At 37.1% G+C, this 27995-nt stretch overlaps 2 protein-coding genes across 4 annotated transcripts in view; one reads left to right on the top strand and one right to left on the bottom strand.

Annotated features, from left to right (window-relative positions):
• The window catches only part of COG5 (component of oligomeric golgi complex 5), a 171842-nt gene extending 164575 nt beyond the window's left edge, over nt 1-7267 (top strand). The window contains exons 22-23 of one of the 2 annotated variants that reach the window (XM_037511550.2): nt 23-141; nt 1016-7267. In XM_037511550.2, coding sequence (XP_037367447.1) covers nt 23-137 — 115 coding nt within the window. In that variant the 3' untranslated portion in view covers nt 138-141; nt 1016-7267. Of the gene's footprint in view, nt 1-22 lie in introns of both variants that reach the window. The other variant, XM_037511549.2, reaches the window with a different exon arrangement.
• Nucleotides 1077-27974, bottom strand: HBP1 (HMG-box transcription factor 1). Of its 2 annotated transcripts, XM_037511552.2 has the most exons (12): nt 27913-27949; nt 23288-23398; nt 19110-19293; nt 16629-16857; nt 13366-13507; nt 12923-13034; nt 12725-12837; nt 10158-10314; nt 9321-9465; nt 5301-5618; nt 3227-3368; nt 1077-2172 (listed from the first exon to the last, which is right to left on the bottom strand). In XM_037511552.2, the coding sequence occupies exons 3-12, from the start codon at nt 19276-19278 to the stop codon at nt 2155-2157; spliced, it is 1545 nt and encodes a 514-aa protein (XP_037367449.1). In that variant the 5' UTR covers nt 19279-19293; nt 23288-23398; nt 27913-27949; the 3' UTR covers nt 1077-2154. The 2 variants fall into 2 exon arrangements, with proteins under 2 accessions (XP_037367449.1, XP_037367448.1); XM_037511551.2 differs by lacking the exon at nt 23288-23398 and having other exon boundaries at nt 27913-27974.
• Nucleotides 27975-27995: the final 21 nt, after the last annotated feature.

Genomic DNA, 27995 nt, shown 5'->3' with positions numbered 1-27995 from the left:
CCATTTTCATTTTGGTTTTCAGAGGAGCCCTGGAAGCCTATGTTCAATCAGTAAGAAGTAGAGAAGGCAAAGAATTCGCACCAGTTTATCCCATAATGGTTCAACTGCTTCAGAAAGCTATGTCTGCTCTTCAGTAGCAATGTAAAGTATTTGTTAATTGTTATTTTGTGTTAACCTCTTGACATTGTTAAACTGAGTAACATATACTCTGATAGCAACTATCCTCTATTTTAAGAATATAATTGATTTTTCTGTATTTCCTATTGATCTTTTTCTGTTGGCCTTTTTAATTCTGCCTTAAGTAGCAAAAAATGTCTTAAATTCATCCCCATCTTCAAATCCATGGACCTGCTTTTCCCAGAAAGACATGCAACTCTTCTCTCCCCTGACTTCCCTAAGGCTGAGATTTCGTTCCCATCATGTAACAGTCTTTCTATAAGTACACACACATATTAAGCCCCACTGATTTTTAAGGTATATGATAATAGGATCATAAGGTATATATCTTGCTTCCCCCTGCCAACCTTCCTCCTCACTAGATAACAAGTATTTAGCTCAGATGCTTCCAAATTTGAGTGCAGGTTAGAATCACTGCTGGAGCTTTGAAAAATCCTAACGCCCCAGTTGCAGCCCATACCAACACAGCTAGAAGTGGGAGTCAGGCATTAGTATTTTTTAAAAATCCCCAAATATGTTCTAATACACATCAAATTTTGGGAACCACAAGCATATCCCAAAGCTAAGATGAAGGGTTAGATGTTTAAATTGTCATATTGTATCATTAATAAAGATAGAGGAAGACTTTTACACTCTGTGTCACTTTATTAAAAAGCAGACTTTGGGGACTATATAACTTTGTAGCAGATGCCAAGTTAAAACTAGAAATAATTTTTATTCTACAAAGATTCTCTATAAATAGTAGATAACCCAGGTCCTTGTTTTTCTGTTACCTTTGCCCTGTGAACAGTTTTTCACTGTTTAAAATCCCATCAACAACTTCTTAATGTCTTTCCAGCTCTGAACCTGTTATTCTAACAACTCAAAGTTTGGTCAAGATCAATCAAGCAGAAGAAGTAAGAGATAACTCTTTTTTTTCCATTTTATTTGAAATAATATACAAGAATATAGTGTGCAAAATTTAGGGGCAACATCATAAAGTGTAATGAAACTGAAATCAATTTTACAGCTGTGATTCCTAACCAGAAACACCACTTTTTAAGTAACATGAAAAGCCATGATTGTAGCTCAGAGCAAAAGCAGCTGTATTGCCAATGTATTTGCTCTAATTTTAGACAGTTGGAGGAAAAGTAAAGTGCAAGTGTTGCACTGCAGTAAGTGCAAAGTCTGCCCCCACCATAAAGATATGATGACAAAATAAGATATTTAAGATATGTGGCTGAGGAGATATAGAACACAAAGTTAAAAAATACAATGGTGTCAACTGTTAATAGCACCATTACAGTGACTATATCCCAACGCTATGAACTAACTTTACCTTGGCCTGGGCTAGGCCTCCACCGAAAACAATGGGTGGGTGCTGCCACCTGGTGTAGAAAGTCAGCATGCTGTGGGAACCACAGCAGGTGGCTCTCTTGCTGGGACACTGACACCGTCCACCTGCCACATATTCTGGAAGCCTGCTGGCACCAGCCAGATGAGGCGCTCCCGTGTTTGGCACAGATGCTGAGCCATGGGTGGTTGCTCAAGGAAAGGCCAGGTCCCAGCTTCTGTTTCATTCCATTATGTATACAATACAGATTAATAAGCAGTAAGGAGCCGATGTATAAACAGCAGTTACATATTTTTAAGTTCCCCTTTTGTACAATTTAAAATAAAACAAGTATACACTCCTTTTTTCTTTCTACTGTACTTTAGCACCACAGGATATCAATTTTCAAGCCTATATCACCTGATAGACATATATGAATCTGGAAGAAATAAGGCAATTTGGTTTACAATGTTGATAGTTTTAGCTTACTTAATTGCTCTAATGGAAAAAAGCAAATCCTCACTCATATTATTAAATCATTTCAATGCTATCAGTATCTTATGGTCAAACGAATTCAGGACAAACGGTGAGATCTTGATCTTAAGTCTTTCCATCAACAGTCAATGTTTATGCAAATACAGACTTAAGAACACAAGCATCCTGGTTTAATGTTGCTGTGAGCCCTGTGGAGAGAAAATCAAAACTCAGTGAATGTTTCCAAACCAAACACAGTAATTCTAAATATAAAAGCTAGGGTGCATAAGATAATGTCTATTAATTTACAATTAAAATTTGGGTTTATCAAAGGTGATGATTTATAAAAGTTTGCTAGTATCTGTTGGCTCAAGCATCGAGAGAATTTATAAAAATGATGAAGAGAGAGATGGACTAGGATGAACAAAAAAGGAAATCCAGGTAAAATGCCATCAACTAGATTTCAAAGTTCATAAAAATTTAGATCCGCTCTCCTCTTCTTCTGGAATCAGGCTACTGACTACTTTCTTAGAAATTTTTGAAAAATTTAAGCAAATATAACCTTATACAGTACTATAAAGTAACTGGCATATATGAAAAAAGAACGGAAGACGTTCTTGGCTAGCCCCCCTGCTGCAAAGTACTGATGTCTTTCCTTTATTAAATATTTCCAATTAAACTTTATGTTCTATCACGTGAAGTTCCCTTTGTAAGTAGTCTAAAATTGCCTAACTTCAATTGGCAATTGGATTGCCAATCCAGTGATAGAAAAATTCTAAGAATTAAGTCTATTCAAGGGTGCATTTATCATGACGTGAACTTGTTACCAGTCTTCCTGGGCCTATTCCTTTTCCTCACGGAGGCTTTTAATGTAGAAATCCTTTGGAAATGGTAAAACCCTCCCCCGCCACTGCCATTATCTCTATCACCTTACCAATTAAGAAAAATACACCACCCCCAAATCAGAAAATTCTTCCACTGTGGTATTAATGGATTAATGTCCTTCTTCTACTACATTCCAAAGTTAGTTTTCCAGCTCAACATTTCTTGACATTCTTAAGAATGCATGAGATTTGTACTTTCCACTTTAAAGAGTAAATGTCACTTAGAGGAGGCAGCCTGCCTTTTATGGTGGTATAAAAATATTAGGTTTTGAAGTATAAAAATTCTGAGAAACAACATCAACACCACTTTTCAACTTGCCCGTATCATTTGGGAGATAAATCACGATAATTTTAAGTAACTATACTTGTTCAGACATACTGAATTGGTTCTTTTCCTTTTCCAACAGTCAGGATTTAAACGTTTTTGTTCTTCAGCCAAAGCCTTTGCTTCTAATGTATACATCCTCCTCTCTTCATTCTTCATTTTCTTCCACCTATCACCAAGGATCACACTTATGGCTCTGTTAAAAAAATATTTACACAATGATGAAAGCAAGATTTTTTCATAAAACTCTTGTCTAGTGCGGCTACTTCAGGAAGAAATGTAAAGTTAAAATTAAAAAAAACAAAATTTTTGTCCAACACAGAGAGGGAAAAGGTCAAGGCTATAGTCATTTCCAGTAAAATCCCAAGTCACATGGTCCATTTGTCATAACTTTGGCAGTTAAAGCCTCCTGGAATGGTGCCGATATTTCCAATTGTCAAAGGACATCTAAAATGGCTAAAAACTGGATGTTCTACTAAACTCAGACTTAAGGAAAAATGGCTTAAACTACTGTTGGATCTACTGTTACTTTTAAAAAGATGTTTCAGATACTGAGACAGACAATGTTTATTGTCAGTAGCATGAAGAATTCACTTTGGATTAAAAGTTATTTTAATAACTCTCTAATCTGTGCCTGTAACCTATAGAGCAACCATAGTGAAAATGGATAAAATCAAATTGGATAAAATCAAAAGGGAAAAAGTCACAACTAAAAAGATTCATCATGATACAAATTTGAAACTCTTCCCTATTTATCTACGTTAGTCTATCCCCAGACCTATTAAAACAAACGTTTCTTCCAATACATATAAACTATTTTCCTACTAAAGAGATTTTTTAACCATTAATGTCTTGGCAGTCATGCAAAACAAAGCCCTTGAATGACTGCATCTAGTACAAAAATGACTACAATTACAGATTTGGAAGCAAAAGATAGTAATCTGTGCTTTAGAAGAAAAATAACCACAGAAGTAAACCTGTAGTAAATATTTTCTTAATACATCAGTAAGTTTTTCCAGTAAATACTAACTCTTTATTAAAATAAAACCCATTTTCTATAGTCTTTGATATAAGGTCCTATAAAATAATGGTTGACACATTAACCAGTAGAACAAATCTATAGTAAATATTCATATATGTCAATTCCCAAATCAAAGATGCATTTGATACAAGAAGGTTCTTTTTAAAATCTAAATACTTAAAATTTAGGCTCATGAGACATTCAAATATGAATTCAAATTTGAAAATGGACAGTCATTTGACTTTCCTCATGATACAAGGGTAAAGTAATGGTAGCTTTGGTTGTCGGAAATAGACAGGAAGAAGATAACTTTAACGGGCAGAGAAGCTTTTAGTAGGTTTTAGCAGAGAACTTTAGGAGGTCAGATTAAGAGTACAAATGGAGTAGAATGGATTCGTTAATTTGTATTCCTGATGGGCCTTCTTGGTGGCGCAAGGGGTTAAGATGCAACCTATGAAGCTGTCTGCAATCTCTACAGCATGAGTTCAATCCCCAGCCAGGGAGCAACCCACATGGTGCAGCAGACCTCTCCTGACTCGACTGCTCCTCCCCTCAGCAGTGTATTTCAGTTAATCTGCCTGTTCTGTTCCCCACTCTGTCTCTGGTGAATCCTCTCACCACCCCGCATCTCTGGCCTGTACCCCAGCTCTTGTATGCATAAATAAATCTTTTTAAAAAAAAAATTGTATTCCTGAGCTCTGCTGAAGACCACTTTTAAGTTTAGTCTTTTCACAAATCTAGCAACTCTGATAAAATGCCAAAGCTGCAATCCCAAAGTGGGACACAATGTAAAATAAGTACATCCTGAGATCTTACACAAGAAAGTGCTATTCTTTTCCATATAGCTTTTCTATAAAGATGGAACTGCGGCCCCGTAGAAAGTGGCCCCATATCACTAGGTAACCTAATTATCTGCCCAGGTATTATAAAGTAATTATACATGACCCTAAAATGTTCACTTAAACTTTCCACTTAGCCTATAAAAATACAAAGATTATTTAAATGAAAAAATAACAGCCACTGAAGAGTAAGTCGGCTTAATACCCCAGTTACTATGAACTATACTGAAATATTATTTATCATAATTACAGTGATCATTATTTTTACCTGTTATCTTTCCCTGGATACATCTGAGTATATTCAACTCTGTATTTTTTGGCAAAAAGCATGAAGGCATTCATTGGTCTTTTGCACTTGTTAGGAGAAGTGGCACTCACAGTCCCTGAGCTGTGGTTTTTGACAGCTTTAGCATACAAAGAACTGGAAGAGAGCTGTGATGATCCGGGGGAGCCACAGTTTTTACTGAATCCAGATCTTGCAAAGTCTTGGCTTCCTGGTCCTCCACAAGACAAAGATGCACGACGCTGCCGAGCCATACTACTGAGCACGTAGACTGCAGAAGAATCCATAGGCGTGAAGTCATAGCTAAAAAACAAAACATGGTTATAATTTAGAATATCTGATTTGTAAAATCAGAATAAAAAAAAAAACTAACATCTAGTTGGAAATTTCTATGTATTTCCCATTACCAATGCTACTTTACTTCACCACTGATAATTGCTTATAAGATGTGTGTACTGAATAAAATGTTTTAAAACTACAGAGAATAAAAAACTTTTAAAAGACTTCAAAGCCCCCCAAGGAAGCTATTATAACCTATATACTTATAACTTGCCCATTTCATACTTTAGGTTAACTTTTGATAAATTTGATAATCTGATTTCTTGGCCTCAGATGCCTACAATTAGAAAATTCAAATATGGCAGGCATATAGAACTAAGGACTAACTGCTATAGAAAACAAGATGTTGAATATTAAATGTAGCTAAATGAATTTGAAATTCACAGTAATCAGGGTTATTTCTTTAGGTATAAACAGGCACATATATATCAGTCTCCCCAAATGGTCATCCTTTAAAATAGCCAAATAAATCAAAGTATGAAAAGTTCATATTGTTTAGGAAAGGCCCTATCTTGTTTGGTATATTGTTTATGTATGCATGGAAATAAGCACATTATCGCTTCCAAACAGTCTGCTGGGAAGGGTATTAGCCTCTCTTTTATACCAAGAAACAGGCTAAGAGAAATTATTATTCTCCCACGGCCTCACAATCACTAGTTCCAAACTCAGTTCTGCATGTCCACCTCCAGAGTGATACTCTGCGCTGCCATTCTAACGTCAAGGTGAACAATTATCAGACTGACTGAAAATTAGAGCTAATATTGTAGACCCAGCCTAGAGGTACACCTGTCAAAAAAAACTTTGTTCCGACTATTCCTCCTGCTTTAACTTTTAATCTTAGCAGAAAACTTTTTATTTAGTTTCTATTCTAAACACAGTTCTTAATTCCCTCCCTGAAATAAAAACTCTGGTAATAATCAACACAGGTCGATAGCAGCTATAGGAATAACAGAGTATCTGACTAGAGGTAATTCATTTGAATATGAATTAGTAAGACTGATAAAGGGAGCTAAATGAGTAAGAGCCACCCCACTCACTGTACACAGTAAAAATAACTTCTGCCAATTATCAACCACACAACATCTGTGTAGTCATGACATGAAATAAAGTACCTCAAAGTATAACTCTAAAATCAAATGAGTGTTTAGCAATCTGTACTATGTCACAGAAGCAACTTTGTACTTAAGTTCGTCCCAAATATAATTTTGAAAACAAAATTTAAACAAGCAGAGAAAAATAAATACTGTGTATCAGTTGTGTTGGAAGCTATGAAAGCCAAACTCATAAACACAGTAGAATGGTCATTACCAGGGGATGGGAAATAGGGGAACGGGACAGAGATTTGAGAGTAAAAGAGTAAGTCATGGTGATTTAATTTAATGCACAGTACAGTGAAGGTAGACAATACTGTACTATAATCACCAAACATGCTAAGATACTAAAAATTGTTCCAGTAAACAGTAAAAAGGAATGATAATTATGTAACATGACAGAGATACAAATTATCACAGTGGCAATCACATTACAATATATAAATGTATCTAATTATCTTGTTGTCCTTACATTTACAGTTATAATAGTCAAATAATTTCAATTTTTTTTAATTGGAAAAAATAAGGTAAAGTGAATTGCTTAACTGTGAAAATCCCACCATCTAGTGGCAAAAATACAATCATCACCTGCTTTCATTAGGGATACAATTTAAAGCAGTCTGAAATAACTCTTACTACAATTCAAAATTTTGACATGACAACAAGAGTACACAGAATACCCAAAAAAATAACAATCTTTTCTTATACTCCCTCAGCATTCTCTTTACCCTCTGTAATTCCTAAAAGGTGCCTTTTGTTTCACACTTCTCTACCTTTAGTACACATGCCATTCCTTACACTTAGAATACGCTTTCCTCCCTTCATTGGCTAATTGATACTCCTAAAAACTCTTCAGTAGTGTAGTGTCTATTAACCATGTCATATATATTAACTCATTTAATCATCCCTTCAATATTCTCATTTTACAGATTTTTTTTTTGTAAAACCCACAGGGATCACTTAACCTAACCCAGCTTCCACAGCAAACCTACTACAGAGCCAGGATTTGAATCCAGGCACGAATCCAGCTCATGTTCCTATCAGGCTATGCTGTCTCTCAGTCAGCCCATGCCAGCCCAACACACAGCTATTAATCCATTTCCTTTTCCAGACTAGACTCAAAAGAGACATGCCATAAGTTAACTTACTTTAAATCTCCCAAAACAGACTCTCATATTTGGTGAGAGGGTAAAGTGAGGTTAGGTAGTTAATTTAACTTGCCCATATTGCTAGTAAGTGGCAGGCCCCAATTAAAAATTTTACATATTTATAGTCTAAAGAATTATTTTTATCTCATTTTCCAAAGAGTGTATATGGCAGATGCAATCAAACAAAATTTAGATTCCAACCTTGCAGGTGTTTATTGAGCAGACAGCCTGTGCCAGCACCTGTGCTAGTGTCTTTTTTCTGTAATAATCTTCATGTAACCTTTTGATACATAAATATTACTAGCCTTATAATTTTATTACATTGAGTGAAATAAATTCTATAGACCACCAGAAACTCTTGAGAATCTCTGCTTAATACCTATGAAATTGATTAATTATCTTAGAGAATGAATCTTAAAATCCCAAATGTAGGGCCTCCCTGGTGGCGCAAGGGGTTAAGATGCAATCTATAAAGCTGTCTGCAGCCTCTGCAGCACGAGTTTGATCCCCCGGCCTGCCAGGGAGCTACCCAGATGGTGCAGCAGACCTCTCCTGACTCGCCCGCTGCTCCCCTTAGCAGTGTACTTTGGTTGATCTGCCTGTTCTGTTCCCCGCTCTGTCTCTGGTGAATCTTCTTACCCCCCACACCTCTGGACTGTACCACAGCTCTTGTATGCATAAATAAATAAATCTTTAAAAATAAAATCCCAGATGTATCTACATACAGTCTTTTTCTGGATACCTTCTGGGAGGAAAATAACCTACTGTCCCACAGTTTGCCCATCACTGGGGATTTTCCAGAGATGTGGGACATTTTAGTGCTAAAACCAGAAAAGTTTCATACAATTTGAGTGAGTGGGTCAACTTTCTTGACTGCTAAAACACATGGGTTCTTGTCCAATTCGACCGCTTACTAGCAAGGTAATCTCAGGTAAAATCATTTCTATCACAATGTTTCCAAATGTCAAGTTTTGCTATTTTTACTATTTGTTAAATCATGCAATTTTTGTCCTTGGACAAAATGAATATTTGAGAAACAAAGACAAAGTAAAGGGAAAAAAACCCTGACTGAAAAAAAAAAAAACAACAAAAAACAACAACTATTAAGAGACTTAGGAACTGGTGAAAAACCAGCCAGATATAGCAATTTATTTTTATATTAACTGTCAATTTATCTACTTAACTCCTGGTTATATGCACATGGTGCAACTCACTTTTCCTATATAACTACTCTATGTAAAGCTCCCATAGCTATTATTTTACTTCAATTACCTAATATTTTTCCACTTTATCACATATATGCTTCCTCGTAAGTATTTCTCTTGTTATTCTAAGTCTTTAAAGGTTTAACCTCCTACTACTGATTTAGCAATCACTAGTGAGATTAGGGATAAACCTTAAAAGAAAAATAAAGAATGCCTTATTACCTTTTAAATGTATCAAAAACACCTGAATCATCAAAGTTAATGGCATCGGGGTGTCCAGGAGGTAGACATACATCACCAATATGGATTTCACAACACGGAATGCCATGCTGTACCACAGTCAAGCTTGGATAAAACGATGACCAACCTAAAGTTAAATCAGACAATGGTTGCATAAAGGATGGGGATTGACAGAAAGCACCCTAATTATTTATTTTAAAATAGACATACTTTTGAGTCTTACAAAGTTTCTGCTTTAGTCTTAAGAGATTTTCTAAGACAATTCATGTATTTTTCCCATAAAGCAAGCATAAGTATTTTCTTTAAATCATACTTTTTAAAACTTTTTGCAAAAGCCTACTAAATCTAGTTTAAGTTAGCACCTTATTAATATGCAGTGTCTATCAATCAGCACTCCATTTTTCTATATAAGCTAGTAAGTGATGATTGAGAATGTGAAATGGTCTATAATTATTATATTTAACATGGTATCATTGTAATAACTCTGAAAAATGATTCAGGAATATATAGCACATTGGGTAATCCTAAACCAAAATAAAACCAACGGAATGGTCCACTTCCCAAAGTATAGCAAGATAACAGCTTATTAGTATGCTACAAGAATCCAAAGTTCTTCACACCCACAGAAGTAGAACTCCACTGAGTACTGCTAACATACTTAAGCATCATTAGTTATTATTAAAAGGCCACTTACTAAGATGGTTTTATTCAGTTTGAAAGAAATTTTCCCTTCAATTTTTAGAATTGCACCACAAGACATAATTATAGATTTAAGAAGTTTCTTTAAAAAGTTACTACAAATTCAAATTAAAGCCCTACCTTTATTTTTAACATAAAAGGGGTGGTCCAGCTTACACTCTACAGTAAGTAAACCATCTTCTACTGTACCGGGATCAAAAGTCAACTTCAGTACAGACTCGCCAAATGATACACTTTCTTCGTGTGATAACAACTTTAGACCATCAGAACCATATCCCTGAAAATACAGGTAGAGTGAATGAGTTGTTCAACACACAGTGAAGTTCCTAATACATGTAAGATTGTGTAGAAAAGGTAAAAATAAAGACAGGATCTTGTGTTTATGGAACGTTTGACCCGGTAGTAAAGAAAAATCACAAATATAACGTACTACAATATAAGACAGACTTTAGTTCAAGTAATGCTAATGGAGTTTAATAATGTGAGGTATTAACTCCAAAATAAGAAAGATACTTCCCATTTGAAATGGAATTTAAAAGAAAATTGAAATTTAGAAACGTAAAAAGAAGAACAGGCCTTACACCAGGAACAGTTGTAATTAACAACTTCTTTAGAGTCTAGTGCTGAATTTGCTAAAAATATGAGACAAGTTCACAATTAGGGCAAGGCAGACTAAAATATAAGGAGGGCCTGGTTACTGAGTAAAGGAATCCTAACAGCCAAAGTGCTTAAACTTTCCTTTCAGAGGGTACTGGTCTGTCAATACAAGTATTCTTATTACTATGGTTGTCAATTTTAAGATAATGATAAAGACTACAAAATATAAGATACTTCTATAAGTATTCAGTTTATTTGAAGATACAAGGAGAGAGTCTTGAAATGACAGATACAATGGGGTAGAACCAGACTAAATATGAATTCAACCAATATTTATTGAGCATTTAGTACATGCCAGATACTAGGTTCTGAAAATCAATCATTAACAACACGTGATCTCTACCCTTAACCTCACCAAAAACAAAGGAAACAGACATGTGAGCTATAATATCCATTATTAACATGAACATGAACAAAATAATGAAGGAGAAAGGGTAACTAAAAAAAATCTTTAAGGAAACAATTGATGGATTGAATGCGAAGGGAGGAAAGAGAATAAGTCAATTTCTTGGCTTTGTGTCTGGCAATCAAGAAGGATAACAACATTAACAGTTTAAAAAAAAAAAAAAAAGCCAGAAAGGGAAAGAAAAAGATGGGCCCGATCTTAGTTACACTTAAAGCTTGAAGAACTGATAGCTATAATATTTCTCCACAGATGTCTAATATTTAGCTGGAAAATATGCCATGTATTCGTAAGTAACAATTACAGAATCTTCCAATTCTCAGAGCTACAAGTCTTCATCCAGTCAAGTTTTATAGATTGAGAAGCCTACACTTAGTTGGGCTACAATGTGCCCAAGGTCATTCATAGAACAGTTGCTAGAAGAGCTAGAAAGAGCACAGGTTTCCTGACTCCAACACTACTTCCAGAGGCCATCAAGGAGGGGTTGCTGACATTATCCGCAGAGAGGAATTGGCGAGGAGTGAAGAGCAGTGTAGAAAGAACCCCAGTCAAAAAAGCTGAGGGAGACATCAGAAATAATCGGGGCACTGCCAAGTTACACACAGAGCAAGAGAAGACAATGTCAACTAAGTAAGTCAAATATTACAGAGATGTCAAACAGCAAGCAGAAATCTCTAGAAATTAGAATAAGGCTAGTAGTAACATTTGAGACAACTTATTAAAGAAGCAGAGGCCAAAGTCAGACTGGCGAAGTTTACTGTAAGAAGAGTGTCAGCAAGAGGGGGAAAGTGAAGGCAGTCAAGTCAGAACTATAGCACAGAACAGCAGGATCAAGAAAGGAATTTTAAACAAGATTACTTTACAAGCCAAATTTCTCTGCCTACAGTGAGATGAAGAAATTAAGTATTTCAAAGATGAAAGTTGTCAACTGATACTTATCCTACTGCTGGCCAGTACTGCTTTTACTCAATGGCTAAGAAAATGCTAGTTTTATGAAGTCATTTAAAAAGCAACAATATAATAAACTCTTAATTATCTATCTATAGGGGAATTACTTTATAGATGACCTAAGATAAGGCTGTTGTATGCTTATTCTTCTATTTATGCATAAATGCCAGTTTAGCTTTCCCCAACATAAAATGTATGAAAAGAGGGCCTCCCTGGTGGCACAAGGGGTTAAGACGCAACCTATGAAGCTCACCACAGCCACTACAGTACAAGTTTGATCCCTGGCCAGGGAGATAGCCACATGGTGCAGCAGACCTCTCTTGACTCACCCGCTGCTCCCCTCAGCAATGTATTCAGTAGATCTGCCTGTTCTGCTCCCCACTCTATCTCTGGTGAATACTCTCACCCCCGACACCTCTGACCTGTTTCCCCGTTCTTGTATGCATAAATAAATAAATAAAAAAAAAAAGTATGAAAAGAAATACACAATTTCCCATCTAAGAAAGTCTAGTCACTGCTCCTCTCTATCACGCTAAGCAACAATGAGTAGCCATAAAACCTCCACCTAAAATCTAAGATGTCATTTAAATATGAAAGTAACTAGAGGATATGCATATTAACAATAAACCTTAAGTTTAATTTTGAAAGATCTGAAAAGTTGTAAGAACTTTAAATCAACCTTGTGACTGCCGATTTGGAGATCTTCCTCATGATCACAGCCTTCAGCTCTAGCAAAATCTTCAACATCCTGCCATTCCTTATTGCTTCCCTTATGAAAGCACAGTCGTGTGCCTAAAGTTTAAGTAAAAAACAAGTATTAGATATGGGTCTAGTGTGTTACACAAATAAGCTACAAAAAGTTCAAGTACAGTTTTACCTTTCAAAAAACAGTGCCACGCAGTTGAAGGCCAGGAATTGCACCACCCCAAATCATCATCATCTGAGAGGGAGGACATGCAGAAAATGCCAGATTCTGACTCACTATTTGCCTACGGAGGAAAATACCCTTGACTTTAGACATTTTTAAAATATTTGTCTTTATCACAAAGCTTCAGGTTCTCTTATTAGTGGATAACTTAATCATTCTAACCTTCAAAAACTGAAATTTTTGGAAGTTTTAATTAGACTTATGTTCTACAGTCAAGACTTTCCTAATATTTAATCGTTATACCTAGTATCTAAGCCAGATCACTAGCAGAGCAATGAGACATACTATTTTTCATCTCTATGTGCTTCAAAAGAATTCTTACAGGGGGAAAGTTAATACATTTCAACTGTTGTGCAAGCTTCCTAGAAGTTTAATCTCATGAATAAGCTTACCCTTTCATGTCTGACTGGTGTTTCCTCCTTCCAATGGTGATGAGGGAAGGCTGGCTCACTCTTAGAAGAGGACGACACTGGTGGAGGGCGTGCATAGGAATGTAAACTTTTGCTAGTAGCTATGATGTGTACAGGAGATGATCTAAAATACAAAAGTAGTTTTAACCATAAAGTGTAGGTCTTTAAAATAAAGCTTTCCTTTTGATTACAAGAATTTTCATATTCAAATTCTAATGTTATTACATGTAAGACATCAAAGGAAAACACTAATAAAAACATCCTGACTTCATTTATGATATATGCTATTCCTTTTTTAAAATTAATTTTTAGCTGAAGTAATACTGCGGGATCCTCATCAGGTATAACGACCATAGTGCATACACTGCCAGCTCATCCACACTCTCCTGCCACAGGCCACAGTGCCTCCCTCCCTCCCTGTTTTTTCCCTCCCCAGCAGGGCTTCTCTTGGTGTCTCAGTTCTGTAGTCCTCCATCAGGGGTTAGTTTTTAAGCTTGTCTTTGTCTATTAATTTATATTCCACTATAAGGTATTCCTTAACTTCTCATCCAAGCCCTCCTCCCACATTTGAACACTATTTTTAGTGTTTAAAATACATTTCACAATGTATTTTAAATTCTAAATTACTTTTCATTCATTCATTCTTTTATGTGAACAAGTATGAATATGCTTTCACTCATGAAGGATAACACCATCTTTCTTCTACTCTGATGTATTCAGTCAGTCTCCATGAGAATAGGGCAGTATGTTTAATAGGGAACCCTTTACCAACCGCCCATCACTGGACAGAGAGAAGAACTACCTTAAGCTAAAGTGCTTAAACTTATAGCAGAAAGTTTTTGCAACTTCTCGTAACTGGACTATTTCTTGTCTTCCCAATGCGAACATGTTGAAAAACATCTACATTTAAGGGCCAATTGTTTTCCCCAGGCTCACCTTCTGCACTTTTCCCCTCAATAGTCTCTTTATCAGGCAACACTCTCTTTAGAGCCCATGGAGCCCCCAAGAACATGGTGAGATCCTTCTCCCACAAACAGATCAACTATTCGTGGGAGGGAAATACTAAGAAGCAAGCTCATAAAAGGTGACCAGTAATTTGAACTGAGTGGGTGTTTGGAAAGAAGCAGAGATAAGAGTTCAGGGGTCAGAAGGTAAATTTGCTTGAAGGGACAAATTTCTGAGATGCCAAATAGTATGTTTATACTAATCCTCTTTTTAGAGAGGGGAGAAGGGATAGCTTACTTTTCAACTCCCTAAAAATTTTATTAGCCTTCATTTTAATTTTAGCCTTATTGAAATTTTTCATTCTATCTTTGCTGCAGTAATAATTTTAAGGATGTGAAACTATACATTGCTTTCATGTTTGTATCGTCTCTTAAATAATAATCCTTCAAATCTCTGTCTTTTAGCATATTCTCAAATCAATTTGGAATTTCAAAATATAACTGCTAATGTTTCATCTTTCCCCAATTTCTTCCTTTAATACACATTTGGATCTTCAGAAAGTATTAGAGAATGGGCATACTGCTAAAAATTCCCCTAAAGTTCATCCCTGACTTTAGGACTTACTGGTCTCTTCATCACTCTATCTATGCAGGGATAATATAAATTTTACCTGTCCTCAACCCCTTGCTACTATACAGTTATGACTTCAGACATCCAAAGCTCAATAACTACCATAATTTAATACTTTACAAGAAGTTGCAAAAATTAGGTAGTCACTATTAGTATTACAAGTCAGGCAAGACAGCCAATCATGACTGTTGGTCTTGTTCCCTATGAAGAAGGGAAGCATAGAGAAAATGCTGCAGAAAATTAACTTACATTTTTAGGGAGAGACTCCTTTACTTATGTTTTTACTTATATTGGTTCACTTCTAATAACATGTCCAACTTTCTATAAGCTATGTTAATTGTTGTGACTTTCCTATAAGAAATTAAAAGCATGTCTAAAATAGGAACTTTATTTTTATAACAGAAAGACAGTAAAATTGAGGGGCTTTTTTAAATGTCTCTTTTTTAAGATTTTATTTTTGTGTAGAAAAATTGGGGTGCAGGCCAGAGGTACGGGGGGGGGGGTAAGAGGATTCACCAGAGACAGAGTGGAGAGCAGAACAGGTGGATTTCTGAAATACACTGCTGAGAGGAGCAGCAGGCGAGTCAGGAGAGGTCTGCTGTGTCATATGTGGGTTAGCTAGCTCCTATCTGGGGACTGAACTCAGGCCACAGCAGTTATAGTGCTGAGACTTAAGCACTAGGCCACTAGGGAAGCAAGCATGAGGGGTTTTTTATTATTAAAAAATTTTTAAATATTTTTGCTATTAAAGATCCCAATGAAAACAGGGACTGTAAAGTAACATTTTGAAAGGCAAATATACTGTGGACCTCTTCTCACAGAATTAAACTGAAGTTAATTAAATTAATTTGTTCTATCAAATATCCTGCTGCAGAGAAGAAAAGCAGCATAATTTAAGGAGTTGCAAGAAAACCACACCTTCACACCTAGAAAGTTTATTCTCTAGCAAAGAATAGTGTAGGGGAGTACTGCCATAATTAATTGACCAGTATGGACTGCAGTCTATCCCCCCAAATGAGTACAAAACTGGGTATTTCTTTCCCCTACATACTATCATATTTACCTATGTCTTTTTAAGAGTTAATTTTAATTTTATAATTTTAGGGATAATTAATAAAATAGTAAACACTTAGGTCTTTCTAGGAAAAGCTGGAAACCTCCATAATTTTGCAGCACACTTCGTCTTAGACTTCAGTCTATGTATATGATAAAGTGGTTTTTACCATTGAGAGTCCATCTTAATATCAGGAAATCTCAGTATTACCAAACAAATGACTAACCTGAAGTCACATACACCATAGAACAAAATAAACTTAGACAAAAAGGAAACATACTCAAGGCTATTAAAAAGTTTATAATTATGGTTCTTTAAACAAAGAGTTTTCAATGCTATAAACATATATCATAAAAGTACTTCTTGTTCTGATCTTTAATGACTTTAAAATATTTGTAAATATTTTTGACTTTGCTGTTCTCATATTTATCTAATTCTCAAAGTATGAAATCATGTTATTGAGTAATATAGCTCTTTGATCATAAGACAAGGTGCTTCATTTGAATGATTCACTTAAATTCTACTTTAAATCATTAGACAGTTAATAGTTAAAAGCACAAAAAAGTAAACAGTTTTAATGACATGTTTTCGATAAAAATATAGCCAATATTCCCACCTGTTATAAAATGAGCACTGCATAAGTGGACTTTGTGGACTGGTGGCGATATTTGCTAATTCTGTTAGCCAGTCCACCTCATTTTCACGGTAAGTATTTTCTGATATGTCTGAGGTATTTTGGTTCCAAGATGGTCTTGGATATTCTTGATGTGAAACATCTGAACTTAGCTGGTATATGGCAGATTGGGTAGGATCACTTTGAACAGCCTGAAGTTCAGGAAGGTCATCTGCAAATAAACATACTCACAATTATAAAAAGGAAATTAATAATACATAGAACTGTATTATAATTACAGCTGGAAGAGAAATCCTCAGGTATAGCTAATTAATTTTGTGAGAGGAAAAGTATAAATTCAAAATGTTCATTTAAATGAAGTAAGTTTTCAATTTTTTAAAAAATGGTACCTTATATATTTCAAGGGCAAGAGAGCCTAAATAAATAAAGCCAAGATTGTAAATGTAAGTCTGCTGACTTCACTACATAAACCATGTAATTACAACTATCCATAGACTGGGAAAAAAACAAGGTTTGTGTTTTTTATAGTTCACCTGGTAGTAATCCACATACCACTGAGACATTTTTACATTTAACATGTTAATTAAAAAAAGACATGTGTATACATACACACTATTCAAATACTTTAAGCTGTTACATGTTATGTGTATACATATATACTTACTATTCAAATATTTTGATTAAGCTGTTATATAACAGTGAAAAGAACAATTTTCTAAGATGAGACTATAAGTCGTATTATACATTTTTAGGTACAATTTGTTCAACTTATCTTTGCTAAATTATTTCTTCCTAGGAAACTCTGAACTAATATTAATTGGTTATTTTTTCCTGTACGTTCAGCAGTTCACAATTTTTCAGCTCCTCGTGAGCGAGGACTGGAAATATCATCCAAGTGTCATTCATGTATGTACACACCAAGACTATGAACACTGTAAGAATTCTAAAAAACTTAATTTAAAAAAAAGAAAAAGGAGGGGAGAAAGGCACCTTGCAGGTCTTTTAAAAACTCACACATGGGGACATGGGGACGGGGGGAGGAGAAGTGGGATTAGGGTCAGAATAAGGGGGGAGGGAATTGTATGGGGAACATAACCAAAATGAAAATGCATACATTGTGCAAAAATGAAAAATGATGTAAGAATTGTATGAAATAATTTAAAAAACAAAACAAAACAGACACACACACACACACCCCCCCCCCCATGAAACATACCTACAAATGCTAGACATTGCTGGGTCCCTTCATTATTTAAGTCAAGAAACTTTCTAAATGTGGGAGTTTTCCTAAACCATCACTGTAAAAGTACATCAGGTAAATATGCTAAAAGCCTTATAAAACTACAGAGTCTGACTGAGAAGTACTGATTCAGGATGTCCGCTCATAAAACTGACTAGAAGGAATGCCCTTTTTATGGAAGAGCCAAAGTATCATACCAATATCATGTAACGTCACCGTCACTTTTGTGCTGGTGTGGGTTTCCTTTCCTCATAGCCAACATCCTTCCTTGGTGATCACTGTCTTATTTACTGTAAAGAGTAGATTTTTACCTTTCAAGTTCAGGGAATTAACTACCTTCCTATTCGCAGTCATGAATGGTAGTACAAGGTTCTGACACCCAAACCTAAAATGTGATGGTCGAGAACCCAGTGCTTGACCACAGAGGTGCTCCTTGTACAACAGTAACTACTGCTCAATCAACATTAAGGTCCAGCAACCCCTTGGCATTCAGTTTATGGCCCAAGCCCATCAGGAAATCCACATTCCCTAACAGTATTCCAGCATATAATCTCTGCCTCAACCATTTGTAAAATGAGGATAATCCTATCTTCTTAGGGTTTTTCCTAACATTAAGGAAGACAGCATATTAAAGACCAACAAAGCCAAGCTGAAAAGCTGGGCAGCAAGCCAAGGTCACTCATTAGCTGTTTACTATCAACACCTCAAAGCAATACAATTTCAAATCATACCTCCACAAATCTACACAATTTTATAGGTCACATCTTTGGAGTAGCTCAGTAGTAGTGATAACCACAAATGTCAGATCCTCAAGTTTCAAGAGTCCACTGTCATTTCCCCATCATACCAAGGAACACGTCATGAAGAGCGGCCAAGCATAATTTACTGAGCTCATTAGATGCTTCAAAAGTAACATCTTTTGAAAAGCTACCAAGCAAAGTTTTCCTAAGGTGCTTAAATCAATAGCCCAATCTTCATCCACAAAGTTAGGCAGTTTAATTTGACAATTTGTAAATTGATCTCTATTAACCATAAACAGCTCAAATTTATTTTGGTTTGAAGTGATATTTTACAAGCAATAGTTAAGGTGACACTGAAAACTCCTAGTGTACAAAATGTCACATACTTCACATAGCAGCTCCAGACAGGTGGAAAAACTGGCTAAACATGAAAATTAATCTGAATCTCAATGAGATGCCACAGAAAATTTTCATTTTGTTTACCAAGCTCCATGTGCTCATCACAGGAGTTGTATCCAGGTGAGGATGGCAAATTTTCATTACACTGTAGCAACTCCAATGAGTCATTCATTCCTGAAGCTCTCTTGTCCATTACCAGCAGGAGTTTCTGTACTGCATTAGGCATCTGATTTGTCTTCACTTCCCACACCATGTTATGGTGCTCCGACTTAAAAATAATATAAGAAAAAATGTCAAATCACGTGAACTGGAGATTTTGTAAGTATAAAATCATTCAGAGACATCATAATGTTGTATTTAGAACTTACATTGCTATTTGTATCTCCTTCAATTCCTTCAGACCAGGATAACTCTGCTATTCTGTTTTACAACAATGTCACCAGCACTAAACTATACCCAAATCTCAAAGGATTTAATACCCTTTAACATTCATTTATAAAAATATTTTCTTCTAAAGATTAATAGCAGAGTAGTACATACTTTTACTGCTTTAATCTAGTTAACTCTCAGATCCAAATACTCAGATAAAATACTTTCACTTGTATTTCAAATTTTAAAAAATTAAGTTTCCTCAAATTAAAAAAGACTGAAGAAACTTTTTTCTTTTAAAGATTTGAATTCTCTATTTACCAACTACATTCATTCTTTTCGCATCTTCTGGAGGAGAGCGAATTTAACCAAACTTATATTCTCGGGAACATATAGGAGTTTCTTAAAATGGCCATCTAATATTACATGTTTCATTAAAAAGTTCCTATGTCTTTTTGCTTTTTTTTTTTTTTTTAATTGAGGTAACATTAGTTTACAACACTCTAAATGAGATGGAGGAACAGGATCACACCCTTCAGATGTATGTTACCACACCCACCACCAAGGCACCCACAGTCCTCCCCCATAGGCCACTTTGCTTTTCCCTTCCCCCTCAGTCTCAATTCTGCAGTCAGATTTCTAGTGTCTGGTACGCATTTAGTTTTGTCTGACCCTTTGATCTTTTCTTAATGAGAATCTGGGAGCTAGCCATAATAAAAAGATACCTGTTCCTCTCAAAGGGTATTAATTATTTCCAGAAAGATCAATGGTAATCATGGGAAGTTTGGTTATTTACTAAACAAATAATAAATCTACCCTTATATCTCAAGGGTACAAGTTATCACAAGGAAGAAAATAACACGTTAACACACCAAGTAATTTCTCAAAGTCCACCTGCTAAATTTTGTTATATATTCCGCCTTTGGACTATGATCAAATTGATTATTTATCACAGGTGACAACAGCAGGAAAATTTCCTGATTTCTCAGGCTCCATACCAAATCTCATTTTTAAAAAAGCTGTGATCTAATGTGAATTACACAAAAAATTCTAATACAACATACAGTGTTTCCTCAAAATAAAATGTATTACTGTTAAAAGTCACTAAAAGTCAAGTACCCCAGCTGTACCGGTTACCAAAAAAAAAATCAATGAAAAGATGTTAAACCACGTAACTTTCTAAATCATTATGTAACCCCAAGATACTGGCAACACTGACAAGTTTTTTTTCTACTATTTTTTTTTTCCACAGTCTCATTATACAATGTTTTCCTGACTGACTATAAACTATACAATCACTATGGGGAAAATTTTTTTAACTTTTTTTTAAAAAGGAATATATTAAGTTTAAGCCCATCAACCAGATTTAGACACTCTTATTATTTTGGTGTATTTTTAATTTACAATCCAATCGCCTTTTCATATACAGATACCCACAATTACATATTCTCCTTCATAGTTCATATTATACATAATTGATAACTTTTCTTAATTTTTTCAAAGACCTATTTTAAAGTTACATAACATTATATCATGTTATATACCAAAATAACCTCTCTCTCTTGAACATGTTCCCAGTTTTTTCACTCATCTAAATAGGATAGAATTTACATCTTCATTTTTCAAAAGAAATATTTGCTTACACCTGATTATTTCTTTAGATTCCTAGAGATAGATTAGTAGATGAATGCAATTAAACATTTTCTTAAGGTCCCTGACTCAGCCAAACTATTGCCTTACTTATTTTTAATATTCTATTGCAAATGCTTTCCGCCTGCACCCCTTGAAAATGACCCATATCCTGGACATTGCTTTAGAACCTTACTCAATACTGACGGTAAGATGTACTATGGAGTAGTGAAAAGGGCACTGGGTTAGGTGCAAGAAAACATGGGTTTTGAATCTAGCTTGATCACTTATTAAATACATGACCTAAGTGAATGAGCGTCTTTACTAAATCAATGTTTTTAATCTGTAAAACAGGAGTAATGATGCCTGCCTTACTTTTCTCCTAAAGTATTTGAGAATGAACTAAAACAAAGTGAGTTAAAGAACTGTAAAATGACCTTCTTGAATTTTTTTTAATCCGTAGAGTGACATCAGGCAATACTTTGAGCATTTAATAACTTAAGAGTCATTAAGAATAGTTAATTGGAGACCATACAGGCTGTTCAGCCTTGGCAATTTCCTACCTGGGAAATATCAGAAGTTATCTAACACATCTCAGTAAAAGTCATATATCATGCTATTAATTTAGGCTAATAACAGTTTAAGCAATGTTTGACACATTTCCAAGAAATTAACACTTTTCTAGTATAATACAATCTATCACTGACTGATGAGTCTCATATGTATACTACAGTTACAACAAATCTGCTGGAGCATAACAAATGATTTCTTACAAAATTACTGACCCCAAGAAATGTAGCTGGTAACACAAACTGGCTTCTCAAATATTGCTGGCCAAATCTTGATTCTGAGCCTCTACCCTCTCACTGCAAAATCAAGCAATCTTGCTTGACCAGGGATTCTCAACCATTGCCTGTGTCAAGCCCCACCTCCAGACAACCTGATTTATGTGGTCTAGGTCTAATGTGAGAACCGGTGAGCTGAAAATGATTGCAAAATTCCTTTCATCCTACTTATGTAATGTATACATTCAAGACTCTACACTAATTGAAATGCTAGATCTCAATGATGTGAACAATTTATCATGAATCTCAAGGAACCTACACTTTGTGGAAAGACACAGCAAATGACCATGGCTATAGAGTTGGCTAAAGGAGGAAGGGCAATCTCTTAATGAGAGGAACTCAGAGTTAGACAAGTTAAGATGACAGAAAGGATACCTACACAGGTAGCATAGCCTTGTGTGTTTTGTGGTCATGGATTTGTGGTGATGGGTAGCAAGGTTGGAAAAGTGGATAGGGATCAGAATCTACTTTAGGATAATTGGTTTGTTTCTTTGTAGACAAGACAGACTACTAAAAATAGATTACTTAAGTTTACACATCAAATTTGCTACTTACTACCTATGTGCCATGGACAATTTAAAGTTTTATGCCTTGTTCATGAAAGTAGTAAAAGTACCTGTGTAGGTTGTAAAAACTCAGCAATTTAATGTGAAAAGCCTACATTAATGCCTAACAGAGCTAACAGCAAATCCTCAATGTAAACTTTTTAGTAGCATTATTAGCAATGATCAGAAAATGGAAATCCCTGAAGATTTCTGAGTCAATTTCTTTGTAGTAAGTCTGACATGCTCAGAATTATACTTTAAACATTCCCTGTGCATCTATACAAAATCCAACTGAAATCCTATCTAACTGTGCAGGAACAAAACTAAGAAATATTTAAAAGAGAGTGGATTAAAGAGTGTATTCACTTTCCCAATTTCTACGCAAGCCACCTGCCCCAAGCTTCCTTTGCAAGATTTCTCACAAAAGGTAATTGGTAGTGTCAGTGCAGATTCTTTATTCAGTACCTCCTAAGACACAAGAGGAACCAGTCATTCTATGTGAGTTCTTTGAGTAGCTAATATTCACAATTTACACAGCAGTTTTTAACTCTAGCATATAAATCTTTCTGACACCTTAAGTATACAGAACATAATTTAACTAATCTTAACACAAACTGCTTATGAACGTCTATATTATGCTTCATGCAGAGAATGTACCCCTCCCCCCCTTTATTTTGAGATTCAAAAGATGCACTATACATGTATGCCTCTTCCGAACCATCCTTAGTGTATGAAACAGAGCTGCTTTGGGGGCTGGGGAAGGAAGGGTCGTCACAGAAGCAGAGGTACACAGATGGCTTTATCTTCCCTCTCCCGCAGACCTCTTGGGTTTTCTATCAGCAGGTCCTACAGTAGCCACCATTCCACCACTTACCTTACACTAACATCTACTTTCAACTTCTATTATTTCTCCAGCACCTTGTCTTGGCTAATTGGCAACACCCCATCACAATATCTCTTAAATGAAGCTGGAAAACACAGCTACCTATAAATAACAAAAGGAACCAAATAAATTGTTGAACGTGAGTTCTATGTGTTTACACTTCTCATTGCTATAAGCTATCAAAAGTTTGACTCTGAGATAATGTAGGTTATGCTACTGTAAACCCACTGAATGGTAAAAAGGAGTCTAGATTTAGACATGAGTTTCACTCTTGCTGGCCAAGTAACCTGGGGCAGATCCCTTAACCTCTGCTTCACAGTACCTCTACTTATGTCATAGGGCTACTGTGAGAATTAAACACGTGGAAGCAAAATACCAACCCACATACAAGTGTTTTTTGTATCTCATTTATCTCTGTCAAACTTTTTGGGGGATGCAAGGCCTCTGATATAGTAAAGAAGTACCAAGAGCCCTTACTCAAAACACTCCACCATGTACATTACAGCAATCAGGCATTCACTTTGATAAACAAATTCCTCTTGTCAAGTATCTCCTGGTAGAGCTAACCCTATTGTTCATTCATGCTTTTGTATATTCCACTGGTATTACAGGATTCAACATAGTTTGCCGTGTGTTTTAGTTAACTCTGCACATGTCATCTCTTCAATGGATCAGTGGTTCTCAAAAAGAGTAAAATTCTCTAGCAGTTTTATTTTAAAATGTCATGTTCAATATTACAAATTTGAGCTGGGATGAGAAGGCTCTAAACTTTTGTTTTGCAAACTTTGGAAAGACACGAAATCTTAAAAAGATGGAGAGAGAACTAGAAATAACTGTCACAGTGACTGAAAAAGAAGGAAATGAGGTTTATTAATAAATGCCTACCTACTGTGTGCAAGCATTTTCACATACATCATGTAATTTTATATAACTCAAAACAGTTTCAAGAACAAAGAAATTATTATGGATGAGGAAAACAGAGCTTTGATGACTAAATGGGACAGTTTTGTTTTTGGAAAGAACTGGCTAAAAAAACAAAAACTATTGAGCAACATAGGTTAAACACCTACATTTCTCCTACTCTTCTTCCCTGGAACCTTTCCTTTCTGTCTCATATGGATTTCACTACAAGAATCTTCTATATGCCCACCCTTCCATTCCCAGATCCCTTAGATGTCTATTAAGCTCATACTGAGGGTAAGAGGTAGTGAGAAGGTAATCTGTGATTAGTTTATACCTCGAACATGAGGAATTGAGATATTTTAAATGGATTACATGATTACAAGCTAAAATGCAACCTTCTATAATAAAAGCAGCTGGGAGTCCTAATGCAGTTCTTTTATAATATTTTCAATTTAGATTTTTTTTTAAAAAGACTTCAAAGAAATGTTTCTACAATTCTAGTTTGCCACCTTGCTAACAGATCAACAAAACAAAACCCCCATGCCCCCCTCCCCACCACAGCGAGTCGTGGTCTGTTGGTAGAATACACTACGGGAAAATATTACTATCACCTACATGACTGAAATTCAACCTCTGTGCCTTATTAATTATAAATGAGACCACTATCTGTCTACTTACAATTACTGTAGGTATAAAAGATATTACATGTTTACTTAGTTCCAAAGCATTCCTATCTTATCAGTCACGCCTGCACAGACCAGACTCCTTGCCTTTGGACAGTGGCAAATCACATCCATACAAGTTCTTATGAATTTCATACTGATTTAACAGGAAAAGCTGATATTGATGAAGACAATGGAAACCTCCCCCCCCCAAAAAAAACACCAAGCCACCCACAAATCTGTCTTTAAAAGCACTCTCCATTCTAATAGGATTTATGGCTTTGTATGAAAAATCCTGAAATCACCTAAAAATTCACATATGAAAGATACCTGTTTTCCTAAACCTGATTGTAATCGTAAAATATTTCACAATTCCCATCACAATTTGTGAAAAAAGAAAACTAAGTTATCAACAATAACTTAGTAAAAATTCAACTGTTAATCATTTTCTATAGAAAATGATAGCACAAATTATGATAGGAAATAACAAAGAAAATGTGTATCAAAACATGAAGGAATATGAACATTACTGATGTATCAGGCAGCTAATAAGAATATTTTCCCTGAATTTTGTGATATGTAAGATTTTTATCAGTTTTATAATTTTTTAATTTGTTCAGATTTAGATCTCATTCTAAGTAAATATTCACTTCCATACTTAAAAGATAATATGTGTAATATATCTGGCACTGTCTCATTAACAGGGTAGTAACTTCATGAATTTATGACAGGAAAAAACAGCCTGATAATTTCATTGCAAAGAGAAATACAAGAGATCAGCTTGCCATTCAGCCTGACCTTCAGCGCCTAGCGGTTAATTCCTTAAGCCCAGGCCATTCCCCTTCTTCACTGTGCATTTGAATAGGGAAGAAAAGGTTCAAAGACAAAAAAAAAATAAAGTGTCTTAAAGTGACAGTACTGTGTTTGAAATCTGGGAAGTAGGCACTGAGGCAGCAAGGACGACTGGGAACACAGGTGTGTAGGGAAATCGTGGGAGAAGGTAACCTTTTACCTTGTATACAGTAGAAATCTGAGACACAAGCAAAGGGGAAGGATTTTCCAGGAAGTAAGATAACCAGGCTTATGAATGAACCTAAAGTAGATGGAAACTATAGCATAAAACGAAATTTCTTTCTATAATGTATTAATCAGTTAGAATAAATACCATTATTTTGCTGTCGTTAAATGGCATCCTGAGAACAGAGATGATAAAAACTTAAGTGGTTTCAATTCTTTTGAATACAATTCCAGTTTTTTTTAAATTGTCAAATACTGCCTTCTGAGCAAGAACACAGTTTAATCGAGCAAAATGAACAGATGACGCAACGGTTTTCTTTTTTTAATTGAGGTATAACTGACATGAGATTCAGGTGTGCAACCTGTTCAATATTTGAATATACTGTGAGATGATCGTAATAAGCCTAGTTAATACGCACGCGTTACACAGTAGCATTTGGGGGAGGGAGGGACTAAAACTCTCCTGACACTTTACAGATGTGGAATCCAGTATTACTAACTAGGCTAACGCGTTGTACGTTACATTCCCATTCCGTGACTTACTTTGGAACTGGAAATGTGTACCTCTTCACTCCGTCACCTACTTTCTTGCCACCCTAACACTAAAATACCGCCCCCCCCCCGGGGCAAAAGTACTAGGAATGCATTACAAATGTAGATCGTCATCAGTAAACTGAAAAGTATTTATAAAAGTTAAACTTATTCCAATTCTCAAAGGGTCACTTTAATTTCGAAATCAGTGTGAGGAGTCCTGTGCTACTGCTCGTCAGCGGCAAATAAACCCCCAGCACCTCCTGGAGCTGCAGCGAGGGCTCCAGCACCACCAGCCACTGACGAGCCCCTTCAGGTCCCTCCAGTCTCAGCATCAGCGGCACCCGGAGCAAAAACCTCATTTCAGCCCGGCACTATCAGTGCTCATTTAAAAAAAAAAATAAAAATAAAAAATAAAACACTGCAGAAAACTTCCTCCGAATTAACTTTGCAGAGCGTGGAAAGCGGAGCCTGGAGAAACCCCCGGGACAGCAGGCAGCGCTTCAAAGTAGCTACAAAAACCGGACCCGGGCTGCCGATCTCGCCCGGGTTCTTTTTGTTTTGTTTTAATCTGCCTGGGGCAGCAGCCGAGGTTGGAAGGCGGGGACTGGGATCGCCTGCCAAGCCTCCGCTCCCGGTCACTCCGAGGCAGCGCCGCCCGGTTCACGCCAAGTCCATCCCCCACCCGCTTTCGCCATTCATCGCGCGCTCCCCTCCCCCCGTCATGTGACCGCCGCCCGGACTCCGGGCTTGTTTTTCCCCCTCGGCGCAGCCCCACCGCGCAGGCGCCTCGGAGCCCATTCATTCGAACTGCGTAACAATGAGCCCCGGGGCCCAGCGGCTCCGCGAGCGTCCCGGCTCGGCCCGCGCCCCCTCAGCCCCTGAGGCGACGAGGCCTCCCGGGGCCCCCCCCGGCCGGCCGGCCCCCCACCCCGGGCCGCCCTCCGGCCCCCCGCCCACACGCGGGGAGTTGAAGGCAAACTTTGCGGGGCAGCCCCGGAACCGCGTCGGCCCCTTCTCCCCGCGCCGGCCCCACTCCGCGCCCGGCCCGGCCCCCACCGCGCTAGCCGACCCCAAGGGCGGCCCCGGCCCGCCCCCCAGGCCCGCGCCCCCGAAACCGCCTCGCGCGCCGCCGCCGCCGGGAAGCCCAGGTGAGCGCGCGGCAGGCACCGGTCCGGGGGGCTCGCCGCGGGCAGGCTTCGGACGGTGCTCAGGCCCCCGGCCTGAAGGCAGGCCCTCGAGGGAGGGGAGCGAGGATCCGAGCCTGCCCCGCCGGCCAGTTCCCCCGGGATCCTGCCCCTCCCTTCCCCACCCCCACCCCTTCCCGGACTGGAAGACAACAAACCCGCCGCGGAGTGCGGGCAGCCCCTGCGCGGGCGGCCCAGGCCGCGACAACACCGCCAGCAGCTCGCAGACCCCCTGTCCGCCCGGCGCTGGCCTCCCGGGTGCGCGTTACGGCTCCGGCCACCGCTTTTAATCCTCAACCGAAACTTTCCTACTTACCAAACCCGTCGCCATTACCAAGTCTTTCAAGCTTCGTCTTCCCCCTCCCCTCAACCCCACGGGGGTTGAGCCTCCTCCCAGCT

This window comes from Talpa occidentalis, unplaced genomic scaffold, assembly GCF_014898055.3.
Source record: "Talpa occidentalis isolate TD23 unplaced genomic scaffold, MPIMG_talOcc4v2.1, whole genome shotgun sequence".
Lineage (NCBI taxonomy): Eukaryota > Metazoa > Chordata > Mammalia > Eulipotyphla > Talpidae > Talpa > Talpa occidentalis.
The sequence above is the reverse complement of the archived record's forward strand: the minus strand, read 5'-3'. Positions and strand labels throughout refer to the sequence as shown.

Bases quoted from the DNA above. Each gene is read 5' to 3' on its own strand.
- HBP1 (XM_037511551.2), bottom strand. The intron at 12,838-12,922 runs GTAAAACTGTAC...CTTAAACTTTAG, and splicing joins GTGGCACTGTTTTTTGAAAG to GCACACGACTGTGCTTTCAT. The intron at 10,315-12,724 runs GTTGATTTAAAG...CTGTATTTTCAG, and splicing joins TCCAAATCGGCAGTCACAAG to GGATATGGTTCTGATGGTCT.